General features: G+C 51.2%; 1 protein-coding gene across 1 annotated transcript in view; it reads left to right on the top strand.

The window, feature by feature from the left end:
- The first annotated feature begins 263 nt into the window (after positions 1-263).
- The window catches only part of SESN2 (sestrin 2), a 33,909-nt gene continuing 14,178 nt past the window's right edge, over positions 264-19,994 (top strand). The window contains exons 1-9 of the mRNA XM_051638284.1: positions 264-376; positions 1,950-2,014; positions 3,139-3,193; positions 4,086-4,238; positions 5,158-5,315; positions 6,297-6,383; positions 7,001-7,114; positions 11,488-11,623; positions 12,295-12,396. Coding sequence (XP_051494244.1) covers positions 296-376; positions 1,950-2,014; positions 3,139-3,193; positions 4,086-4,238; positions 5,158-5,315; positions 6,297-6,383; positions 7,001-7,114; positions 11,488-11,623; positions 12,295-12,396 — 951 coding nt within the window. The 5' untranslated portion in view covers positions 264-295. The remainder of the gene's footprint in view (positions 377-1,949; positions 2,015-3,138; positions 3,194-4,085; positions 4,239-5,157; positions 5,316-6,296; positions 6,384-7,000; positions 7,115-11,487; positions 11,624-12,294; positions 12,397-19,994) is intronic.

The following is a 19,994-nucleotide window of genomic DNA, read 5'->3' as shown; positions in this document are numbered from 1 at the left end:
GCAAGGCCTCGTGGTCTCGCGTCACGCGGGGGGGGGGGGGGGGCGGTGATTGCGTCATGGCAGCGCGCGCAGCCCCGCGTGACGTCAACGCTTCCCCAACGCCCGCAGAGAGAAAGGGCGGGGAGGGGGGGGGCGGCTCCTCCCGCTCCCGGGAGTGACGGCAGGATGGACCAATGAGAAGCGGAGGGAGGGTGAGTGATGTGTCGGGCGGCCAATGGGAGGCGGCGGCGCGGCGGGAGGGGGCGGGGCGCGCGGCGGGGCGGCCGCGGGGCGCGCCTGTCAGCGGGGCGGCGGGATGGCGGCGCTGTACGCCTGCACCAAGTGCCACCAGCGCTTCCCCTTCGAGGCGCTCAGCCAGGGCCAGCAGCTCTGCAAGGTCCGGGGGCACCGCAGGGGTTGAGGGGGGCAGCCTGGGGGGGGGGTGACCTGGGGTGGGGGGGGGGGTAGCGGGGTGGGGGGGGGAGCTGCTGGGGGGGGGGGGCAGGTTGTGAGGGAGGTGGTTGGGGGGGCAATTAATGAGGGAGGTGATTGGGGGGGCAATTTGTGAGGGAGATGATTGGGGGGCAATTAATGAGGGAGCTGATTAGGAGGGCAATTTGTGAGGGAGTTAGTTGGGGGGCAATTTGTGAGGGAGGTGATTGGGGGACAGTTTGTGAGGGAGATGATTGGGGGGGCAATTAATGAGGGAGATGATTGGGGGGGCAATTAATGAGGGAGCTGATTAGGGGGGCAATTTGTGAGGGAGTTAGTTGGGGGAGCAGTCGGTGAGGGAGCTGGTAGGGGGGGCAATTTGTGAGGGAGGTGATTAGGGGACAGTTTGTGAGGGAGTTAGTTGGGGGGGCAATTTGTGAGGGAGCTGGTTAGGGGGGTAATTTGTGAGGGAGTTAGTTGGGGGAACAGTCGGTGAGGGAGCTGGTCGGGGGGGCTCTCTGTCAGCTGCTTGTGGGGATGGGCTGTGAGGGAGCTGCTTGAGGGGGGCAGAGGATGCCTGGAGGGTTGTTAGTGAGGGGGGATATGCAGGGGGTGTCTTGGAAGGGACTGGGGGTAATGGAAGGGCTGTTTATAGGGATGCCCTGGGGGGCCATCTAGGGAAGCTGGGGCCTCATTTGTGGTAATTGGGGGTCTGAGGGTACTAGGTGGGTGAGAGCCTGAGAGCTTGTGGGAGGTTTTGAGGGGCTGGGAGGCATGGGGGCAGCTGGTAGGGCCTGGGGGCTGTTGATGGAGGGGTAGTGGTGTTGAGGGACTGATTGGGGGAGCTGCTTGTTGGGCAGGGAGGGCTGAGGACATCGGAGGTTGTTTCGGGGTGCTGGAGATACTTGGAGAGTGAGTTATGGGGCCATTGTGGGGGGAGAGTTGGGGGAAGATGGGTACTGTTCATGAGGGAAGGCCAGGGTGGAACTGAAGGGATGTTTGTGAGGGAGGCTGGGGGTATGTGGGGGATTCCAGGGCATTTGGGAGGGTTTGGGGACATTTGGGGGAGGCCTTCTGGTGTCTTGAAGGAAGGAGGTGGGTCTTGGGGGGCAGTCTGGGTGGGTGGGGCAGTTTGGGTGAGGAAGAATGAGATCAGGGACGAGGCAGGGAATGGGGGACAGGAAATGGAGTGGCCTGGGATTACTGAGATCGATGGGGCAAAGCAGATGAGCAGAGGGGAAGGTGGCAGGACTCTGTGTTCCTGCCCTGGGAGGTGAGGCCAACCACAGTGACCCTTGTCTGTGGGCGTTGGGCACAAATAAGCTGTCATGAGGAATCTCAATTTACTTCTGGCTCACCTGTGACACATGCCATTCCTGTCACCCTTCCTCTGCTCTCAGCCCTGGTAAGAGCAGCGTGACTGTCCAGGAAGGAAACGTTGGGGGTTGGATGAATGTCTGTGCCTGTGGAGGGTCAGCAGGTTGTCTGGGATTTTGGGGCAGGGAGAAGCATCTCACCAAACACTCCTGTTGTTGCAGGAGTGCCGGATTGCACATCCCATTGTTAAATGCACTTACTGCAGGACTGAATTCCAGCAGGAAAGGTAAATGCCCACTGAGCTGGGGAGACTTGTTTTCTTTAGATCAGACCCAGCTGGGGAACCAAAATGTTTCCCCACCTTTGATGGCTAAGCCTTAACCTGGAGATTTCCTTCCAGTGCCTGAAGGGGCTCCAGGAAAGCTGGGGAGGGACTTGGGACAAGGGCAGGGAGGGAGAGGACAAGGGGGATGGATTAAAACTGGCAGAGGGGAGATGGAGGTTGGACATGAGGAGGAAATTCTTGGGTGTGAGGGTGGTGAGAGCCTGGCCCAGGTTGCCCAGGGAAGCTGTGGCTGCCCCATCCCTGGCAGTGTTGAAGGGCAGGTTGAATGGGGCTTGGAGCAACCTGGGCTGGTGGGAGGTGTCCCTGCCCATGCAGGGGGTTGGGAATAGACGATTTTTAAGGCCCTTTCAACCCAAACCACTCTGTGATTCTATGATTGTTGCTGTGGAGGACTTGAGGAACCAATGGCATTCAAAGATCTGCTGGGCAGCCCAGTGTTCCTCTGAGGTGTCCTTAGATTTGCACCTTTGGCTTTTAATTGTTCAGTGCTCAGGTGCATCTTCCCACAAAGAACCTGGGTTCATCTTCTCCTGAGTTTTCCTCTTGCCTGATTTTCTTGTCTCCAAAAATCATTTCCTGATGTGTTTCCTTTTTGCCTTTTGGAATGTGGGCAAGTGCTGTAGCTTACAGAGGAGAGGTTGGTAACCCTAATGTGTGGGGTGTTCCTGTCTGTGTTTGCTGGGCAAATACACCCTCTGTCCTGACCTGCTTTAACCTTGTCACCCAGAGCAAACCTCCTCCAGAGCCCAGGCTGTCACCAGTGCTGAATCACTCCTGCTGCCAATTAGCTGGTGATCAGACTCCTCTATATGAAAGGACAAAAAATACTGGTGGCATCTGGGGCTGCCTTAATTAAAAGACACCTTTTTCATACCCCTTTTTTGGGTGAATTATTCCCAGCCAGATGGGGATAGGAAATGCCCTTTGATATCTAGGTCCCTGGTGAAGATGAATTCAGTCTCACCACTGGAGAGGGAGCTTAGGAGAGGGAGGGATCCTAACCACAGAGGTTGAATTTACTTTGGGGAAGTGTTAATAGAATGATCTGTCCTTCTTTTCAACAGCAAAACCAACACAATATGCAAGAAATGTGCTCAGAATGTGAAGCTTTATGGCACAGTAAGTGAGCAGGACTCATTCCCATCAGCTTCTTTTCCTTTCATGTTTCTTGTCCTTATCCTGCTGAATCCCAGAGCAGTTTATGTGTTGTAATAGCATGACTGATCAATAATATGTGGGTCCCTCAAGCATGAAGCTTTGATTTTATTTTAGTCCACAAAGGAGCAGCTGTTCAGCCTGGAGAAGAGAAGGCTCCAGGGAGACCTTAGAGCACCTTCCAGGGCCTGAAGGGGCTCCAGGAAAGCTGGGGAGGGACTTGGGACAAGGGCAGGGAGGGAGAGGACAAGGGGGATGGATTAAACCTGGAAGAGGGGAGATGGAGGTTGGAGATGAGGAGGAAATTCTTGGGTGTGAGGGTGGGAAGAGTCTGGCCCAGGTTGCCCAGGGAAGCTGTGGCTGCCCCATCCCTGGCAGTGTTGAAGGGCAGGTTGGATGGGGCTTGGAGCAACCTGGGCTGGTGGGAGGTGTCCCTGCCCATGCAGGGGGTTAGGACTGGATGATCTTGAAGGTCCTTCCACCCCAAACCATCCCATGGTTCTATGATTTTAGGCCAGGAGTTGAACGACTCAACATCCAGTCAAAACAAGAGCTTACCCAAACTGAGACTGATGCAGGGAGCAGTGATAAATCTTTCTTTCCTGCTTGTCTGAAATCTGCAAAAAGAGAATTTGATTATTTCTATTTTTGGTGTTTTACATTTGCTTAAAGATTTTGTACCACTTGAGAAATGCTCAGGGTGCCAGGGCTGAGTCCACTTCCTCGTTATGTCATGGATCATCTTTATGATTAGCTGGCAAGGGAGAAATGAAAGTTTTGAAGTGATGGGGGGGGATGAAAGAAGGGTAAGAATGTCTTTAGAAGATGTTGTTGTATCAGTTATTATTTCCCACAGCCAAAGCCCTGCCAGTACTGCAACATTATAGCAGCATTTATTGGAAACAAGTGTCAGCGCTGCACAAACTCGGAGAAGAAGTATGGACCCCCCCACTCCTGTGAGCAGTGCAAGCAGCAGTGTGCATTTGACAGGAAGGATGATCGAAAGAAGGTCAGTGTCACTGGGAAAGGAGGCTGGGAAGGTAAAAAAAAAAAAAATAAGGGCTGGGGATGGTGTTTGTCTGCCCATCTCCTCCATATCTGCTCAAAAGGATGGGACTTTGGGATGTAATGTGGTTTTGCTGGGGTTGAGCTTTGCTGTAGGAGCTGGTTTGGAGCTGTTTAATCTCTGAGCTGCTCTGCTGCTTTGCTAGATCTGTTCAGAATCATGGGATGGTTTGGGTTGGAAGGGACCTTAAAGATCATCCAGTCCCAACCCCCTGCATGGGCAGGGACACCTCCCACCAGCCCAGGCTGCTCCAAGCCCCATCCAACCTGCCCTTCAACACTGCCAGGGATGGGGCAGCCACAGCTTCCCTGGGCAACCTGGGCCAGGGTCTCACTACCCTCACACAATTCCATTAAACCATTCCATGCCTTCTGCACCCCCTTTGTTTAAACAGAAGGGCTCCTTAGGAGGTGTGTACTTCCAGGGCCTGCTTCCTGCAGACCATAAGCAGCTGTTGTTCCTTTGGGATGCTGCACTGTCCTGCTCATCTTCCTTACACAGAGACCTTGCTGTTTGGGTCTCCAGTGACTACCCTGTCACATACCATTCCTTGCTCTTGCTCTGACAGAAACCCCAGTGGAATCAGCCTGTCCTGGTGATGGGTGCTGGGAGACAATCTGTAAGCAGAGCTTGGCAGGGACTGTAGTTACAACAGATTAGCTGCTGTTAATGAGCACTGGCTGCATCACACAGCCATGCCTGATCCACTTCTTACCCTTCCCAGGCACTCCAGGGATCTTTTTTGACTCTCTGCTTGTTCATATGTGATCTTAAGCCTGAAGGTGCTTCTTGTCTTCTCCACGTTTGGTTTGTGGGCAGGAAGCAAGATCAAAGCTTCTCCCATTTCTCTCTCCCCTTCCAGGTGGATGGAAAGCTGCTGTGCTGGTTGTGCACACTGTCCTACAAACGGGTCCTGCAGAAGACCAAAGAGCAGTGCAAACACCTGAGCAGCTCCTCCCGGGCCAGCCTGCAGGAGAAGGAGCAGTACAGCAGGCTCAGCAGTGGCAGCCACTACAACAGGTGACTCACAGGAGATTTCCTTTAGGGCCACGAGATGATCCAAGGGCTGGAGCAGCTCTGCTCTGGAGACAGGCTGGGAGAGTTGGGGTGTTCAGCCTGGAGAAGAGAAGGCTCCAGGGAGACCTTAGAGCACCTTCCAGGGCCTGAAGGGGCTCCAGGAAAGCTGGGGAGGGGCTTGGGACAAGGGCAGGGAGGGAGAGGACAAGGGGGATGGATTAAAACTGGCAGAGGGAGATGGAGGTTGGACATGAGGAGGAAATTCTTGGCTGTGAGGGTGGTGAGAGCCTGGCCCAGGTTGCCCAGGGAAGCTGTGGCTGCCCCATCCCTGGCAGTGTTGAAGGGCAGGTTGGATGGGGCTTGGAGCAGCCTGGGCTGGTGGGAGGTGTCCCTGCCCATGCAGGGGGTTGGGACTGGATCATCTTTCAGGTCCTCCCAACCCAAACCAGTCTGGGATTCTATGATTCTGTTGTGCAGGGGGAGCACACAGGGTGTCTGGCTGCTCCAAGGCCCCTTGTCTGTTCTTCCTAAAGGAAGTGGGAGAAGTGCCTGTGGACTCAGTTTCTTGTGGTCGGGTTTTGGCAGTTGTTTGTTGTTCAGGAGGATCTGGCTAACTCATGCCTTGCCACTTTGCAAACCCTGCTGTTCTGGCTTAGCCCTCGAGTCCAGCAGTGCTCCTTAGTGATTCAGCTTCACTGAACTTGTTAAGTGAAATTAAATGAAAGCTAAATTGCATTTATAAAATTTAATTACTGAAATGTAGATTTTTAAGTGTGAGTTGTTCACCTCCCTCCTGATCTGACTCATTGTTTTCTGTTTATTTTTAGTCTCCAGCTACTCTTCAGGGAATGAATTCTTTATCATTCTCTTGCACTAGGAAATCTCCTTTTAATAGGTTCAGAGTGGGAGGGAATACTTGTCTGCTTCTTTGTTTTAGGCTGCAAGTCACTCAGGTGCTGACATACTATTTCCTCCTTTTTCTAGCCAGAAAACCTTATCCACCTCTTCTATTCAGAATGAAATCCCAAAGAAGAAAGCCAAGTTTGATGCCATCTCTGCCAATGGTGACAGGTGAGCCTGTTACATGGGGAAATGGTGGGTGGGCAGTTTTGTTGGCTAAGTTTAAGACAGAGTTCTGTTGAAATAGCAGGAAGTTCTTGCACTAGAGCAGGGATCTTAGTCTCTGGGACCTGGAGGGGCTGTGTTAGCAGCTTTCCAGAACCTGGCAAGCCAGTGTTGCTTGGCATTTATACACAGGTTTGAGCAGAAGAAGATTATCTAGTGCCTGTAGCTGCAGAACAGAAGCTGCTTGTTGGCTGAGCTCCCCAACAGTTAGAGAAGCTGCAGCCAGGTCAGCTTCATCCTCCCTCTGCAGCTGCAGGGAAAAGGGTGGGCTGTAGAGTTGAGGTTTTGTGCACTCAGAGTGTCAGACTCACCTGCAGGGAGATGCCTGAGAGGAGAGGGATCAGCATCCACCTCCCATTTCCCCTCCTGGGGCAGGAACAAGTGATCCAACATCTTGCCTTGAGAGCCTCCAGCCCCTTTCCGCTGTCACGGTTGGTGCTGGTTTATATTGACACTGGCAGAAACAGGAGATTGAGATGGATTTTTTTATATATATATATATTTTTTTTTTACAGTCTTGTCCATGCATATGTTCATTCCTGCCTTTCCTCTCTGATTCTCAGCGTTCCTTCCTCTCCCGAGATGCTTTGTCCCCCTATCCAGAGTGCCCCGTCCACGCTGGCGCCCTGGGCTGCTTCCCACCATTGTCCTGTTTCTCAAGGCACTGACATCCTGAAGTGAGATCACCTGTTGTTTTCTCCCCTCTTGCCCTCCCTCCCTGGGAACTGCCTCACACATGGGAAATGTCCCTGTCAATGGATCTCTTTGCAAACAGCAGGGAACTTGGATGTGTTAGTGCCTGAAGGGTTTGTTAAAGCCACTGGTAATTCATTAGTCACTGCCTACCTCAAAGGTTGTTCTGCCTGGAGAAGAGAAGGCTCCAGGGAGACCTTAGAGCACCTTCCAGGGCCTGAAGGGGCTGCAGGAAAGCTGGGGAGGGACTTGGGACAAGGGCAGGAAGTAAGAGGATGAGGGGGGATGGATGAAAACTGGCAGAGGGGAGATGGAGGTTGGACATGAGGAGGAAATTCTTGGGTGTGAGGGTGGTGAGAGCCTGGCACAGGCTGCCCAGGGAAGCTGTGGCTGCCCCATCCCTGGCAGTGTTGAAGGGCAGGTTGGATGGGGCTTGGAGCAGCCTGGGCTGGTGGGAGGTGTCCCTGCCCATGCAGGGGGTTGGATCTAGATGATCTTGAAGGTCTTTTCCAACCCAAACCAGTCTGGGATTCTGTGCTACAAACTCTGCAGTCCCTTCTCCTGTCCCTACAGACAAGATGCTAAGTTGTGCTTCTAACACCAGGCAGTGCTGACTGGGGGAGGGCAACAATGCTGGAGGGTACTGAGCAGCAAAGTTAATTTAGTAAAAAGATTCTCATTTGCCTAGGAAAGTCCTGGCATGCATCTAAACCTCCAGGGCCTGGGCTGATCTGCCCCTGCTTTGGTGCTGTGAGAGAAAGTGTAAGTTCAGGTGCTGGTTCCTGTTGGTCTGGGTGGATTTCTGCACATGGAGGGTGTTGTTGCCTAAGGTGACACGTGGATGCTGGTTCTGTCAGCCTGGTCTGTGCCTCCTGATTGATGCTTTTCTGACTTGAATAGCAAAAATCTTGAAGCTTAACGTTTGTTCTGCCTATTTTCAGCCAGTTAATACTCTTCTCCACTCAGCACAGGCAGGTGTCTTTGGAAGAACTCCTTTTTTCCCCTCTGTTTCCACTGCAAGCCCTGGGAGCTCATCAGTACACTTTAATTAGTGACTTGCATTTTGGACTGTTCAAACATGGAGAGCACATGTCCCCCTGGCCTATCCAAAGGGCTGGGATGATGGTGTGGAGTTTGCAGGATAAAAAGTGGGGTGTATTTTTGTTCAGTTGGTGGTTTTAATGCTTAATTTGTTAGTTAAAGGAATGGAGTGACTTCTCTGTGCCAGTTTTTCCTTCTAATTTTGGAGTCTTGGGCTGCTTCCTTGACACTGGGTTAAAGACAGAGGAACCTTGCATTATGAAGTTGTCACTCTCAAAAAGAAAATAGAGGAGGGAAAGGAAAAAAAAAAGCCCAAAGCTGCTGCTATAATTAGCACCTTGACACATTTCAGGGTGTATTTTGCAGCAAGTGGGTAGGAAAATACCTGCCTGTGCTCATGTACTTGACAGGATGGCTGGGGACTGAGGGAAAACCTTCAGCCACTGATGGGTGCAGCCCCCAGGGCTGGAGTAGACCCTCAAAGCCCTGAGGTCAAGGTGCCAGGTCTGCTGAGTGTGACAGTGGCTCCTTGGCAGGCTGGTGGCCTGCCTGTCCCTTCTCCCCACTGGGTGGCAGGGCTGGCTCTTGCCTTCCCGGCTCCACAGGAGCTGCCAAGGAGGGGATTTTTCCTGCCAGAGCTGCTGGGGGAAATGGGAGCATCTCCCAGCACTCTTTGTCACCCCGGGGTATGGCAGGAGGGAAGCTTGCCTGGGCAAAGGAGTGGGGTAAGGAAGAGTTTGTTTCTAGCCAGAGGGAATCAGTGAGGGAGCTTTTTTTTTCCTCTCTCTGTGGAGGCTGCTTTTTGGTTTTTTAATTCTTTCTTTCTCTCCTCCCCAGCATATTTGCACTGAGTGAGAAACGAAAGCTACTGTTGGCAACATGCTTGCACACAGGAAGGTGCTGGAGCACCCACCAGCATCTTGCACAGCCTCCACTTGGGGAAACTGCTCGGGCACAGTTCTGAAATGGAGATGCTCTCTGTTGGGTGGTGTGTGTGGGGCCCTCTGCTGCTCTCCAGGGCAGGCAAGGGCCGTGCTGGATCCAGTGAGCCCAGGGAGCTGCCACATCCCATGCTGGGGGTTCTGCTGTCAGCAAGGTTTAACCACACAAGACTCTTCTTCCACTGTGGGTTGTCTCCTACAGACCTCCAGTGGGCAATCCCGAGCACAAATCCAGGCTGGGTGGAGAATGGATTGAGAGCAGCCCTGAGGAGAAGGACTTGGGGGTGATGGTGGATGAGAAGCTCAACATGACCCAGCACCATGTGCTGGAGCCCAGAACCCACCCGTGTCCTGGGCTGCATCCCCAGCAGTGTGGGCAGCAGGGCCAGGGAGGGGATTGTCCCCTCTGCTCTGCTCTGGGGAGACCCCCTGGAGAGCTGTGTCCAGCTCTGGAGCCCCCAACATAAGAAGGACATGGAGGTGCTGGAGAGAGTCCAGAGGAGCCACAGAGATGATCCAAGGGCTGGAGCAGCTCTGCTCTGGAGACAGGCTGGGAGAGTTGGGGTGTTCAGCCTGGAGAAGAGAAGGCTCCAGGGAGACCTTAGAGCACCTTCCAGGGCCTGAAGGGGCTGCAGGAAAGCTGGGGAGGGACTTGGGACAAGGGCAGGGAGGGAGAGGACAAGGGGGGATGGATTAAACTGGCAGAGGGGAGATGGAGGTTGGACATGAGGAGGAAATTCTTGGGTGTGAGGGTGGTGAGAGCCTGGCCCAGGTTGGCCAGGGAAGCTGTGGCTGCCCCATCCCTGGCAGTGTTGAAGGGCAGGTTGGATGGGGCTTGGAGCAACCTGGGCTGGTGGGAGGTGTCCCTGCCCATGCAGGAGGTTGGGACTGGATGATCTTTAAGGTCCCTTCCAACCCAAACCAGTCTGGGATTGTGAGGTTCCCTTTGCTAAGCTCTCCTGCAGTGCTGCAGGGCTATCCTGTGACTCAGATCCCTACAGCTGCCCTTATTTAGCTGCCCTCTGCAGATTCCCAGCACAGAGGTGTAAAGAGCCTTTTCTTCTGCCACATCCTTGCTAACCAGTCCAATCAAAGCAGACTGGTCTTTTAATTAGAAAATTGATTGTTTCCAGGCACTAGAGGAGACCCTGGTGCTCTCTGCCTGGGTGCTGAGGGCACTGGAAGCACAGAGGTGGCAGTACTCTTGGGAGAGGCTCAGATCCAGGTTCTCACCATGCCTCCTCTGCTGCAGCTCCCAGCTTCCCAGCTGGAATGCAGGCTTTAGGATATATCTGGACCTACTCTGGAGGCTTTAAAAGAAGTCAGGCTTCAGGTAAACCTGGCAGCTTATCTTTATAGCAGCAGTGCTGTCTGATAAGGGCCAGGCTTGAAGTAATCTTCTCGGTGAAGCTTTGTTGTCTTATTACTGTTAAATTTGTATCCAGCAATTCCAGGTCTGTGTGGCTGGGAGTGTGCTGCCCTTTTGGCACTGAGAGATAAAAATCAGGTTTAGCATTCCAGCCCTAAGGATCAGGTGAGCTCCCTGAGCCTGTGGATGCAGTATATTTTATCTTCTGATGTTCAGTGTTCCTGAAGTGCCAGCCCAGATCACTGGGTGTCTCATGGGGAGATTTGGGAATTGCCAGAGCAGGGGAATGACTCCTCTCCAGATAAGTTTTCAGGTGGTTGCTTTTATTTAGAGTACCTGGTGCTGTACAAGTGGTGTGTTCAGCTCCTTCTCTGTCTTCCTGGAGAGTTTTTGCTGCTCTGAAGTGGTAATGAAGCTTCTTCCTAAATTGCTGTATCATTGTGGAATCAAAGTCCAAAAGTCCAGTGTGTCTCTTTACCTTTTTCCCCTGCTGAGGACAGTGCTGACTTTAATTGAGGTGTCTCCCTTTTTGTTTGTTTAGCCTGAGGTTGTTTGTTTCTCTTTGATGTTCCCTCCTTCCCCAGAAGGTCTGTTTACACTTAGTGAAAGGTTTTGCTGTGCATCCAAGGACTTCCTGAGAGCAAAGAGGGTTCCTGAGTGCTTGGATACAGTTTCTTTAGCTCTCTGGTCACTGTTCTCAGCTCTTGGGTTTGAAGATCCTTGCTGTTGGAATGGTTGCTGCAGCCACTGGCCTGAGTCACCTCTAGGATTCCTGTGTCCACACTGATCATGCAATAGCAACCAGATATATCCTGCATTTCTGTTGCTGGTCATTCCATGTGTTTCCCAAATTCCAGATGGCATGGGATACAGTGTCTGGAGGCCACGATGTTTGTCACAAAATGATTCCCATTCTCCTTCAAGAGCCACCTGTGTGGGAGCTTCCCAGCCTCAGGGAGGAGAAGGGGTCACAGTGAGAGTCTTTCCTCTTTTTTTTGTGTTGCAGTTTTTCTCCAGACCTGGCCCTGGACTCTCCTGGCACCGACCACTTTGTTATCATTGCCCAGCTGAAGGAGGAAGTGGCTACTTTAAAAAAGATGCTGCACCAGAAGGATCAGATGATTTTGGAGAAGGAGAAGAAGGTACAGCCCATGACTTGCTTTCCCCTGCAGTGTGCTGGCATGGTTGTGCAGAGCACACTCCAGTGGAGTCTGGGGTTTAATTAGAGGGGAAATTTAGGTTGGTGAGGGTGGTGAGACCCTGGCCCGGGTTGCCCAGGGAAGCTGTGGCTGCCCCATCCCTGGCAGTGTTGAAGGGCAGGTTGGATGGGGCTTGGAGCAACCCGGGCTGGTGGGAGGTGTCCCTGCCCATGCAGGGGGTTGGGACTGGATGATCTTTAAGGTCCTTCCAACCCAAACCAGTCTGGGATTCTGGGATTCTGGGATCCTGGAGTGAGCAAGAGCGTTTCTGGCTGTTCCCAGGTTGTGTCCAGAGTTAATGAGGCTTTCTGGGCCCACCCAGGAGATCTCGTTTGCTAAAGGGTCATTTTCAGACCACTGTCTCAAGAGACAGTGTGGAGGCACAAGCAAGGAAAGACCACACTGCTCTGTGCAGAAGGAAAGCCCTGGCTACTCCTGTTCCTCTGTGCTGCTCAGTGACACAGTTCTGGTCTCCTTGCCCACCCCAACACATCCCTGAACTCATCCAGTCTCACACTACTTCTACAGAAGCATTTTCCATGGCAAGGTGTGTCTGGGGTGAAGGGATTCATTTCTTCTTCCAGCTCACTTGTTCCTCACTGCTTTATCTGCAGATCACAGAGCTGAAAGCTGACCTGCAATACCAGGAGTCACAGATGAGGGCAAAGATGAACCAGATGGAGAAGACTCACAAGGAGGTCATGGAGCAGTTACAGGTGACAGCATTTTTGTTTCAATTTGCTGAGCTGGGCTGTACCCAGGAGTGACTGAGGACACTCCTGATCACAACACCCCGTGAGCTTCTGCACACACAGCTCTGCTGACACTTCTCAGCCCTGTCCTACAGCCTCTCTGCTCTGCCAGCCCCTCCCCAGCTCTGAACCAGGCTGCAGGGCATTGTAACCCCTGGTTGTATCCTCCCTCCTCCTCTCTACTCAGGCTCAGTCTTACTTTATTGTTCACTTGCTGTCTTGTGTCCCCTTGTGGACTAGATGGGAACCATCCAACTCATTTTACCTCTTGCCAAAATCAGGTTGGAACCTGTTTCTGCAGAACATGGGTCAACTCCCTGCACCCCACAGCTCTTAATGTGATTTATGTGACCAGCAACCAGAGAGAACAAAGCCCAAGAAACAATTGGCAGTTCCTTTAGCTAACATTGTATCTCTGGAGTCCAAATAAAGAAGTCCCTGAGCTGGAGGGAACAGGGAGAGCAGGATTCTTGTCATGGCCCTGGAAACACAAGGCAGACTATCAGCATGGGTACACTCTGAGCCACCAAGGAGATGGGGTCAAAGGGGAGCTGGTTACAGGGAAAAATCAGACACAGAAATGAACTTTGCACCTTTTAATGACTGGGGTTTAGAATGACCTAAAGCCCTGGGGATGAGAAATGGGAGGGGAGAAGACAAAAGGCTTGTGTTCCCCTTGAGAAAACAGCCCCTCCTCCATCAGCACACACCTCAGGCCATGAGCAGACTGGAAGGCACGTTTCAAGGCTAGAGCTGCTGTCAGAAGATCCCTGGAGAGGTCCCCTTCCCAGTGCACATTTCTAAGCCCCATGAGGCTGTCTGGGATATCTGTGTGTGGCTGCACGTCCCACTCCCCTTGAGCTGGGAGCCACTGGTGATTTGGGGCTGGGGGACTGGTGACAGCCAGAGCCTTCTGCCTCTGCTTTAGTGATCCTGCACTGCCTCTGCCAGCCCAGAGCTCTGTCTCATACCTTTGGGTGGCCTGCAAAGAATGAGTTGGTGTTTACCAGAAGAGACAAATTTTCCAGCATTTTTCCACCTTGCCTGCCCTGCCCATGAGGTCAAGGACTAACTGGGAGATGATCCCCTCTCCCTGCAGTGGTTTGCCAGGACAGACTGGTTGCTCAGTGTGCAGAAGAGCAGGATACCCTGCTGCTGCCTTTGCTCAAGGAGAGTATCTGCCTGGAAAGCTGTCAAGACAATTCCAACAGCCTTCAGCTTGCTCAGTTCTGCAAAAACAAAAGGAATTCTCAGATCCATGAGCAGGTTTTCCCACAGGCCACCTGGGTGGAGAGAGATTTCCATGGCTGTGCTGTTCTGAGCTTGGATTGAGACTGCCCTGAACTCCTCCTCTCTGGTGTCAGAATGTTTTATTTCAGCTGGTATTTACTGAGGCTCTGGAAACTTTCTTTACTGCTGTCAAAATAAAAGCTCACATCCTTTTGGTGTATTTTAGGTGCCTTGAAGTGTTCCCATGATTCACTTGGTGAACGTGCTCTTGGTTTTTTATTATTTTGCCTTTTCCTGGGGTGGAAGCAGAGGTGCCTGGATTCTTCCAGCCTGCAGGAGGCAAAAGGAACTGCTTTACTGCATGCAGCACTGGAGCAGAGGGTTTAATTCCTCTAATAATTCTTTACATATTCATTAATTCAGGGGAAACTAATGCAGAAGAGCAGTTTCTGGCTTCACATGGGTTCTATCCTGTATTATAACATGATTTACCTCATAGGCTAGAGGAGAGTGAGCTCTAAAGTTTGGTAAAAGGGGCTAGAGAGCCTTGTAAGTTGCCAGAATTTTTTAATCAGGTGCAAATTCCTCCAGGTTGGTGCTGTGGTGAGTTGGGAAGCTCTTTGTTAGGGGTGCAGGGTCAGTATAGAGCTGGATCCTGGTGACGTGGTGGTGGTGTGTGAAGAAACCAAGAGTGAAGCAAAGCTGGAGACCAGCAAAGCTGCTCCACCTGCTTGTTTGAGAGTGGGGGGCAGGGGAGGTTGGCCTCTAGGAGAGGAGTCAGGATGGGGGCTTGGACCACCAGAGTTTTCCTCACACTGTCCAAGCATGGCAGCTGGTGAAAAGGGAGGGAAGGCGAGTTGGTCCTGCTGGCCTTGGTGGATGTCCTGGGCTGGTTTCATGTGAGTTGTGTGTTTGTCACCTTTCTCCCTGGAAGCTGGGAACTTCCAGCCCACTTCTGAGGGATGGTGGGGGGTGCCAGGGGGAAGGGGTGGGAGGAGCTCCCTCTGGGTGCTTTGAGGTGAGGTGTCAGACTTGAGCTCCCTTTTTCACCCATGCAGGATGCCAGCAGCTTCAGCCCAGGCAATTCTAGGATCCCAAGAACTACTGATGAGCCATGCCATTAAATTCCCATTTTCCCTGTGTTTCCAGGCCAAGAACAGAGAACTCCTCAAGCAAGCAGCTGCCCTCTCGAAGGGCAAAAAGCCTGAGAAGTCGGGAGCAATAACCTCCCCCTAAAAACCAACCCCCTGTGTGGGAACTTTCCCCAGCATTAGCCAAGGAGCCCAGGAGACCTTCCTTCTGTCTGGAAGCCCAAACCTCAGTGTTGTCACCTCCCCACTGCCGTGGACTGGATGGAAACTCCTGGTGTGTGTTGCCTTTCGACAGCATTCCTGAGCAGGTCTGGTTTGGATCTCTGTTGAATTCCAGCCTGTAGCATGGTGATCCATGAGGAGAGGTCCCAGCCATCCTAAATCCCCCCCCTCCCCCTCAAAGTACTGCTTCCTGGAAGAAGTTCTTTTCCTTTTCCTAACCAGTTAACTACCACTGCCAACCCTTTCTGTTAGCAAACAGGAACCTGCTGCATTAGAGACTCGGTGCTGGTTCCCAACCTGCTGCTGGGAGGCAACAGCCATGGGACACAGAGATGAGCTGTGTGTGGTGGCAGCTCCATTTCTCTTGGATTTGGAAGATGTTTCCCCTCTTCAAAAGGAAGCTGAGAAATCACCAGCCCAACAGATGTTACTGGAAGGTTGTGCCACTGCTGAGAACGGTTGATCCAGCTTTTTGAAGATGCTTCCAAAATGGGGGCCTATGTATTTATCTTGGAAGCTTTTTTGCTTTGTTTTGTTTTTTGTGGTTTGTTGTTGTTGGTTTTTTTCCTTTTTTTCTTCTTTTCCATGTCAACTTGGCAAACAGAACTGCCTGATTCTGTGTTTTCTTGGTCTGTTATGACAGCTTTTGGGTTGGGAGCCAGTGTGTAATGATACAAACCCAAACCCATCCCCTATCTCCCCCCACCCCTGGTGACTTGGTGACCTTTGGGGCTTTGATGACTTGGTGTGATCAAGCATCTCTTAATTCTTTCCAAGAGGAAAGTTCAAGGCTTGGTTGTTCCCTTAGTCCCTGGATGGAGCTCACCCTCTCTCCCTCTTTCCCTACCCCTTCCAGAAGCCAGGTTGGCTCCAGGAAAGCACTTACTCAGGCAGCACCCCAAGCCATGGAGTGTTTTTTGGGGCTCTCCAGGGACATTTCTCACTGCTGATTAAAAACCAGCAGAACAAAAGGGCTATGAAAGTTCCCTGGAACAGGGATGTGCTTCTCAGAAACAGCACAAGAGCCCAAATATCCCTCCAGCTCCCCAGGCTCTGTCTCTTGGGACAAAGGGAGAGGATAAAAAGCACTTGGGAAACACTGCACAGCTCCAGACTGGCAGGAGCCCTGCTGGGCTCCCCTCTCCAGGTGGGGAGAAACATCTCAGGGTTTGGAGACCCTTGGGGTGGAGAAGCAGGGAGTGAAACCTCAATCTGGAGCAGGTGGTGAAGAGGAGAAATTGTCCTTTTGGATGCAGGCTGCTCTGTCAGGGGTTTTATTAAGCTTTTAACTAGAGATTGTGATTTATTTTTCATCCTTTTTAATTGTTGTTTGTTTTTTTTGGGGGAGGGGGGTGGTTTTTGTGTTGTTAATAAAGATAACTTCACTCAAAGGCACTTTTTTTTGGGATGATGTTGGCTTCCAGCATGGAAGGAGCACACTGCAGCATCAGCCACTCTGCCACGTGGGATTCCTTTGGGGGGTTTTATTTGGGGTTTGCTTTGTGTTTTGTTTTATATATATATTTTTTTTTTAAAAGAGATTTCCAAGGTGGGGAAAAAAACCCACAAACATCATGTTACACTTAGCCAGGGTGTGACAGCAGGAAAATACTCACCTGATTTTATACTTCACAGGTTTTTAGAAAATGAGGTGCATTGGTGGTGGGGTGGGGGGTGGTTTAGTTTTTATAAAATGGGGGCTTTGCTTTTTTTGCTTCCCTCAAGGTACAGAAATGAACAGAGGGAGCAGGAAGGCCCTGTAAATATTATGGGGTGGGGGCAGTTTGGTTTTTTGGTTGTTGGTTTTGTTTTGTTTTTTAATTGTGAGAAATTGACCATGCAGTTGAGTAGCTGATGATTTGTAGTCAAATAACCTTGTTCCTTTGTATGTTTGTAATAAGGGGAGATTTTTTTCAAAGGGATGCTTGGATTTGTACAAAACTCTTGACAACTGTAAAAAGTGTTTTGAAGAAAAAAAAAAACAAACCCTCACCTGTGTCTTGCTACTTTTTATTTGCCTTAAAGAGAAAAACATCAAAGCAAAGGAAACCAGAGCATCATTCCCTGCCTGGAGATGATTTCTCTCCTCCTGGTGGGTTCCTGGTTGAAGCATCAGGGCCTGATCCATCTGTGAAGGGGATGGTTGGTTTCATATTGTTTGGATTGTTCCTATTTTTGTTTCTATCTTTAAATCCCTCCCAGTTCAGCCTGTTGTTGGGATCCAGGATCCTTGGTTACATCCAGTTTCCCAGGACCAATCCAGCTGTATCCCACAAGATCTAGTTTTCCTCCTCCAAGCACATGGATGAAGGCAGAGCACAGAAACAACAGGAGGAAGCAAAAATCCAAGAGGATGAGGGGGTTTGTCCTGGGATCCAGCTGCACACGAGGTGAGCAAACACCATTTGTGTCTCTGAAGTCTTGCCCTTAGCTATGAGTCTTTAGGAAAAGCAGGTTGGGTTTTGGATAGTGTTTTTTGAAAGCTAATTTTCCAGCTGAAAATGAAGAGGGAAAACCTCTGGAGTTTTCCTCCTGGGAGATGTAGTTGAGCCTGTTGTGCTTTTCAATGCCTGTGCTCTCCTGCAGGGCAGAGGAGCTGTTCCTGGGAGCACAGGGTGGGAAGAGGCAAACCCTGGCTCTGTGGGAACTCCACAACAGCTCCTCCAGCTCAACATGATCTTTCCATATCCTATTTTTCAAAGCCTGGGGGTACACATGGAAAACAGGCCTTTTTCTGGGAATTGAGAATTGTGACAAACTCCCCAGTTCCGTGTTAAATACAGGGAAGAAAAACCAGTTCTATGAAATATTTTTCACCTGTGTCATTCTCCCAATCTCTTTGTCATTCCAATTCTCATTTCATCCTGGGTTTGCTGGATTTCAGCTCCCTGACCCAGCCAAGCAGGATGTCCTGCTGGAAGCCCCAGAGCTGAGTTTCTGTCCCTCAGGGTGACACTTCTACAGGAACCTGTACTGGGTCAGACCAAAAATCTGGGCTGCTTCACAGAATCATTCTGCTTGGAAAAGACCTTTAAGATCATGGAGTCCTGGGAATACCCAGGGAGAGGGTACAAAGCACAGGGAGTCCTTGGAAGCTTCCTGAGCTGCCTGTTGGCTCTGTGGCCTGGAGCAGCTCCTGGTCCCTCCTCCTCAGGCTCACTTGGAGATGAAGGTGCCTGAATCCCAAGCTCCAGCCTGTCCACAACTGCCCTGAGGTGTGAGCAGGTGATCTTGAAACATCTTTCCTGGTCAGTTCCAGTGGTGCTCAGCATTTCCAGGGTGCTTTATTTCTTCAGAGCACAACACAAAGCTTCCCATTCCCTGGAATGTGTCCAGTTCCCTTCCTCTAGATAGTGGTGAGTTGCTCTGCCAGAGACTGAGCTCCAGGTTGGGCAGAGCTGGAGCCAGGAAGGTCTTCACCCTCCCATGTCTTCAAGGGGTGGCTCTGTGTGCCTTGGCAGAGCCACAGGGAGAATTTCCAACAGGTTTGGGGCAGTTTTTTGCAATTCCCAGCCAGATCTGGGATAAGAACTAAGTGGCCCTGCCCTTTATCTGCCAGCACATGCTTCCTTCCCTCTCTGCTTTATCCACTGCTTCTAAAACAGTCTGAATATTTGCAGGATAGATGTTAATGTTGTATCTGTTTATTCTGGGTTTATGCTTTATTTCCAGGCTTTAGGAAAACACAGTTTTGACAGGAACTCAAACACCCTTGAGTATTCCATACTGATCTCAGCCACCTGCTTAGTGATGAAAACAAAGCAAAAAAAAAATGAGATTCCCAGGTTTTTGGTCTGTGTTTTTTTCCCCATTCCACTCATTTCAGGTGAGCTGCTCTTTGGCTGCTTCCAGCAAAAAAAAACACCTCCTGAAAATGCAGAAGCTCCAAAGTTCCTGGAGGGCTGATGGGACCTGAGGGTGGTTGGGTTTTCAGGGCCAAGCATTTCTTGAGCTTTACCAACCAAGAGGATTAGAGTTTGAATGTATATCTTTTTTTGTTTTAAGTAATTACTTGAATAAATAACTCCTTTCCCAACTTGCAGGCCCCCTGGCAAGGACTTGAACCTTTAGTTTGCAAATGAATAGAAACTGTTGTGCAGCCTGTACCCCAGCAGAAGTTAACCTGCAGCAGAAGTAAACCAACTTAACCAGCTGGTAATTATCCACAAACACGTTCCCTTCCATTCTGCCCTAATTGCTGGGGATTTCTGGGAGCTGCTGGCTCAGGCAACACACCCCAGGGGCAACAGCTTTGAAAAAACCAACCCAAAAAACCCACTAAAAGATCTTTAAATCCCTTAAAGCTTTGGGAACTTGTGTTTTGTAGCTGAGCCAGGCAAGGTGAGCACACAAGCCTTGTTCAGGAGATGAGGGAGAGCAGCAAGATGAGCTGAAAGTTGTCCAAGGAGACCAGGCTCCTTCCAAAGCCCCTGGAGAGACTGGAGGGTTTTTGGAGGTGATTTGGATCCCTGCAGAAAGCAAGTGGGGTTTTAGGGGTGGGAAATGCTCAGTGTTGCCTCCTGACCTCAGGCACCTGCTGAGGGGGTAAAGCTGGCACAGGCAGAGAGACCAGCTCCTTTGGGATGGAGCTTTTCCCTTTTCCAGGAGATTTCCATGAAGAAAACTCAGTTGCCCTTTGCCTTCCTCCAGAGGAAATCTCCAGAGGTCCAGGAGTCCAAAGGTGCTTTGGCTGTAACCCCTGTCCTAAGCACTGCTGGACTGTCCCTGCTCCTGGAGCACGTGGGGATGGCAGCTCCCTCCTCCTGCTATTCCCAGAGGCTCCAGAGCAATGAAGATCCCTCACCAGTACAAACCAGTACAAACCATTGTTTCTAAACTGTTTGTGCTGCTGAAGCCCCCTGCCCTCAGCACTGAAATCCCAGTGGATTGACATTGGCAGCTCCTGTTGTCCCCCATGTTGGGGGTGACCTGCCCTCTGTGACTCCAAATGATGCCACTGCAGAGGAATTCCCTTCTCCACCCCCTAAACACTCTGGGTTCCTTCTTCCAGCCCCTCAA

The sequence above is a fragment of the Apus apus genome, chromosome 21 (genome assembly GCF_020740795.1).
Source record: "Apus apus isolate bApuApu2 chromosome 21, bApuApu2.pri.cur, whole genome shotgun sequence".
Lineage (NCBI taxonomy): Eukaryota > Metazoa > Chordata > Aves > Apodiformes > Apodidae > Apus > Apus apus.
The sequence above is the reverse complement of the archived record's forward strand: the minus strand, read 5'-3'. Positions and strand labels throughout refer to the sequence as shown.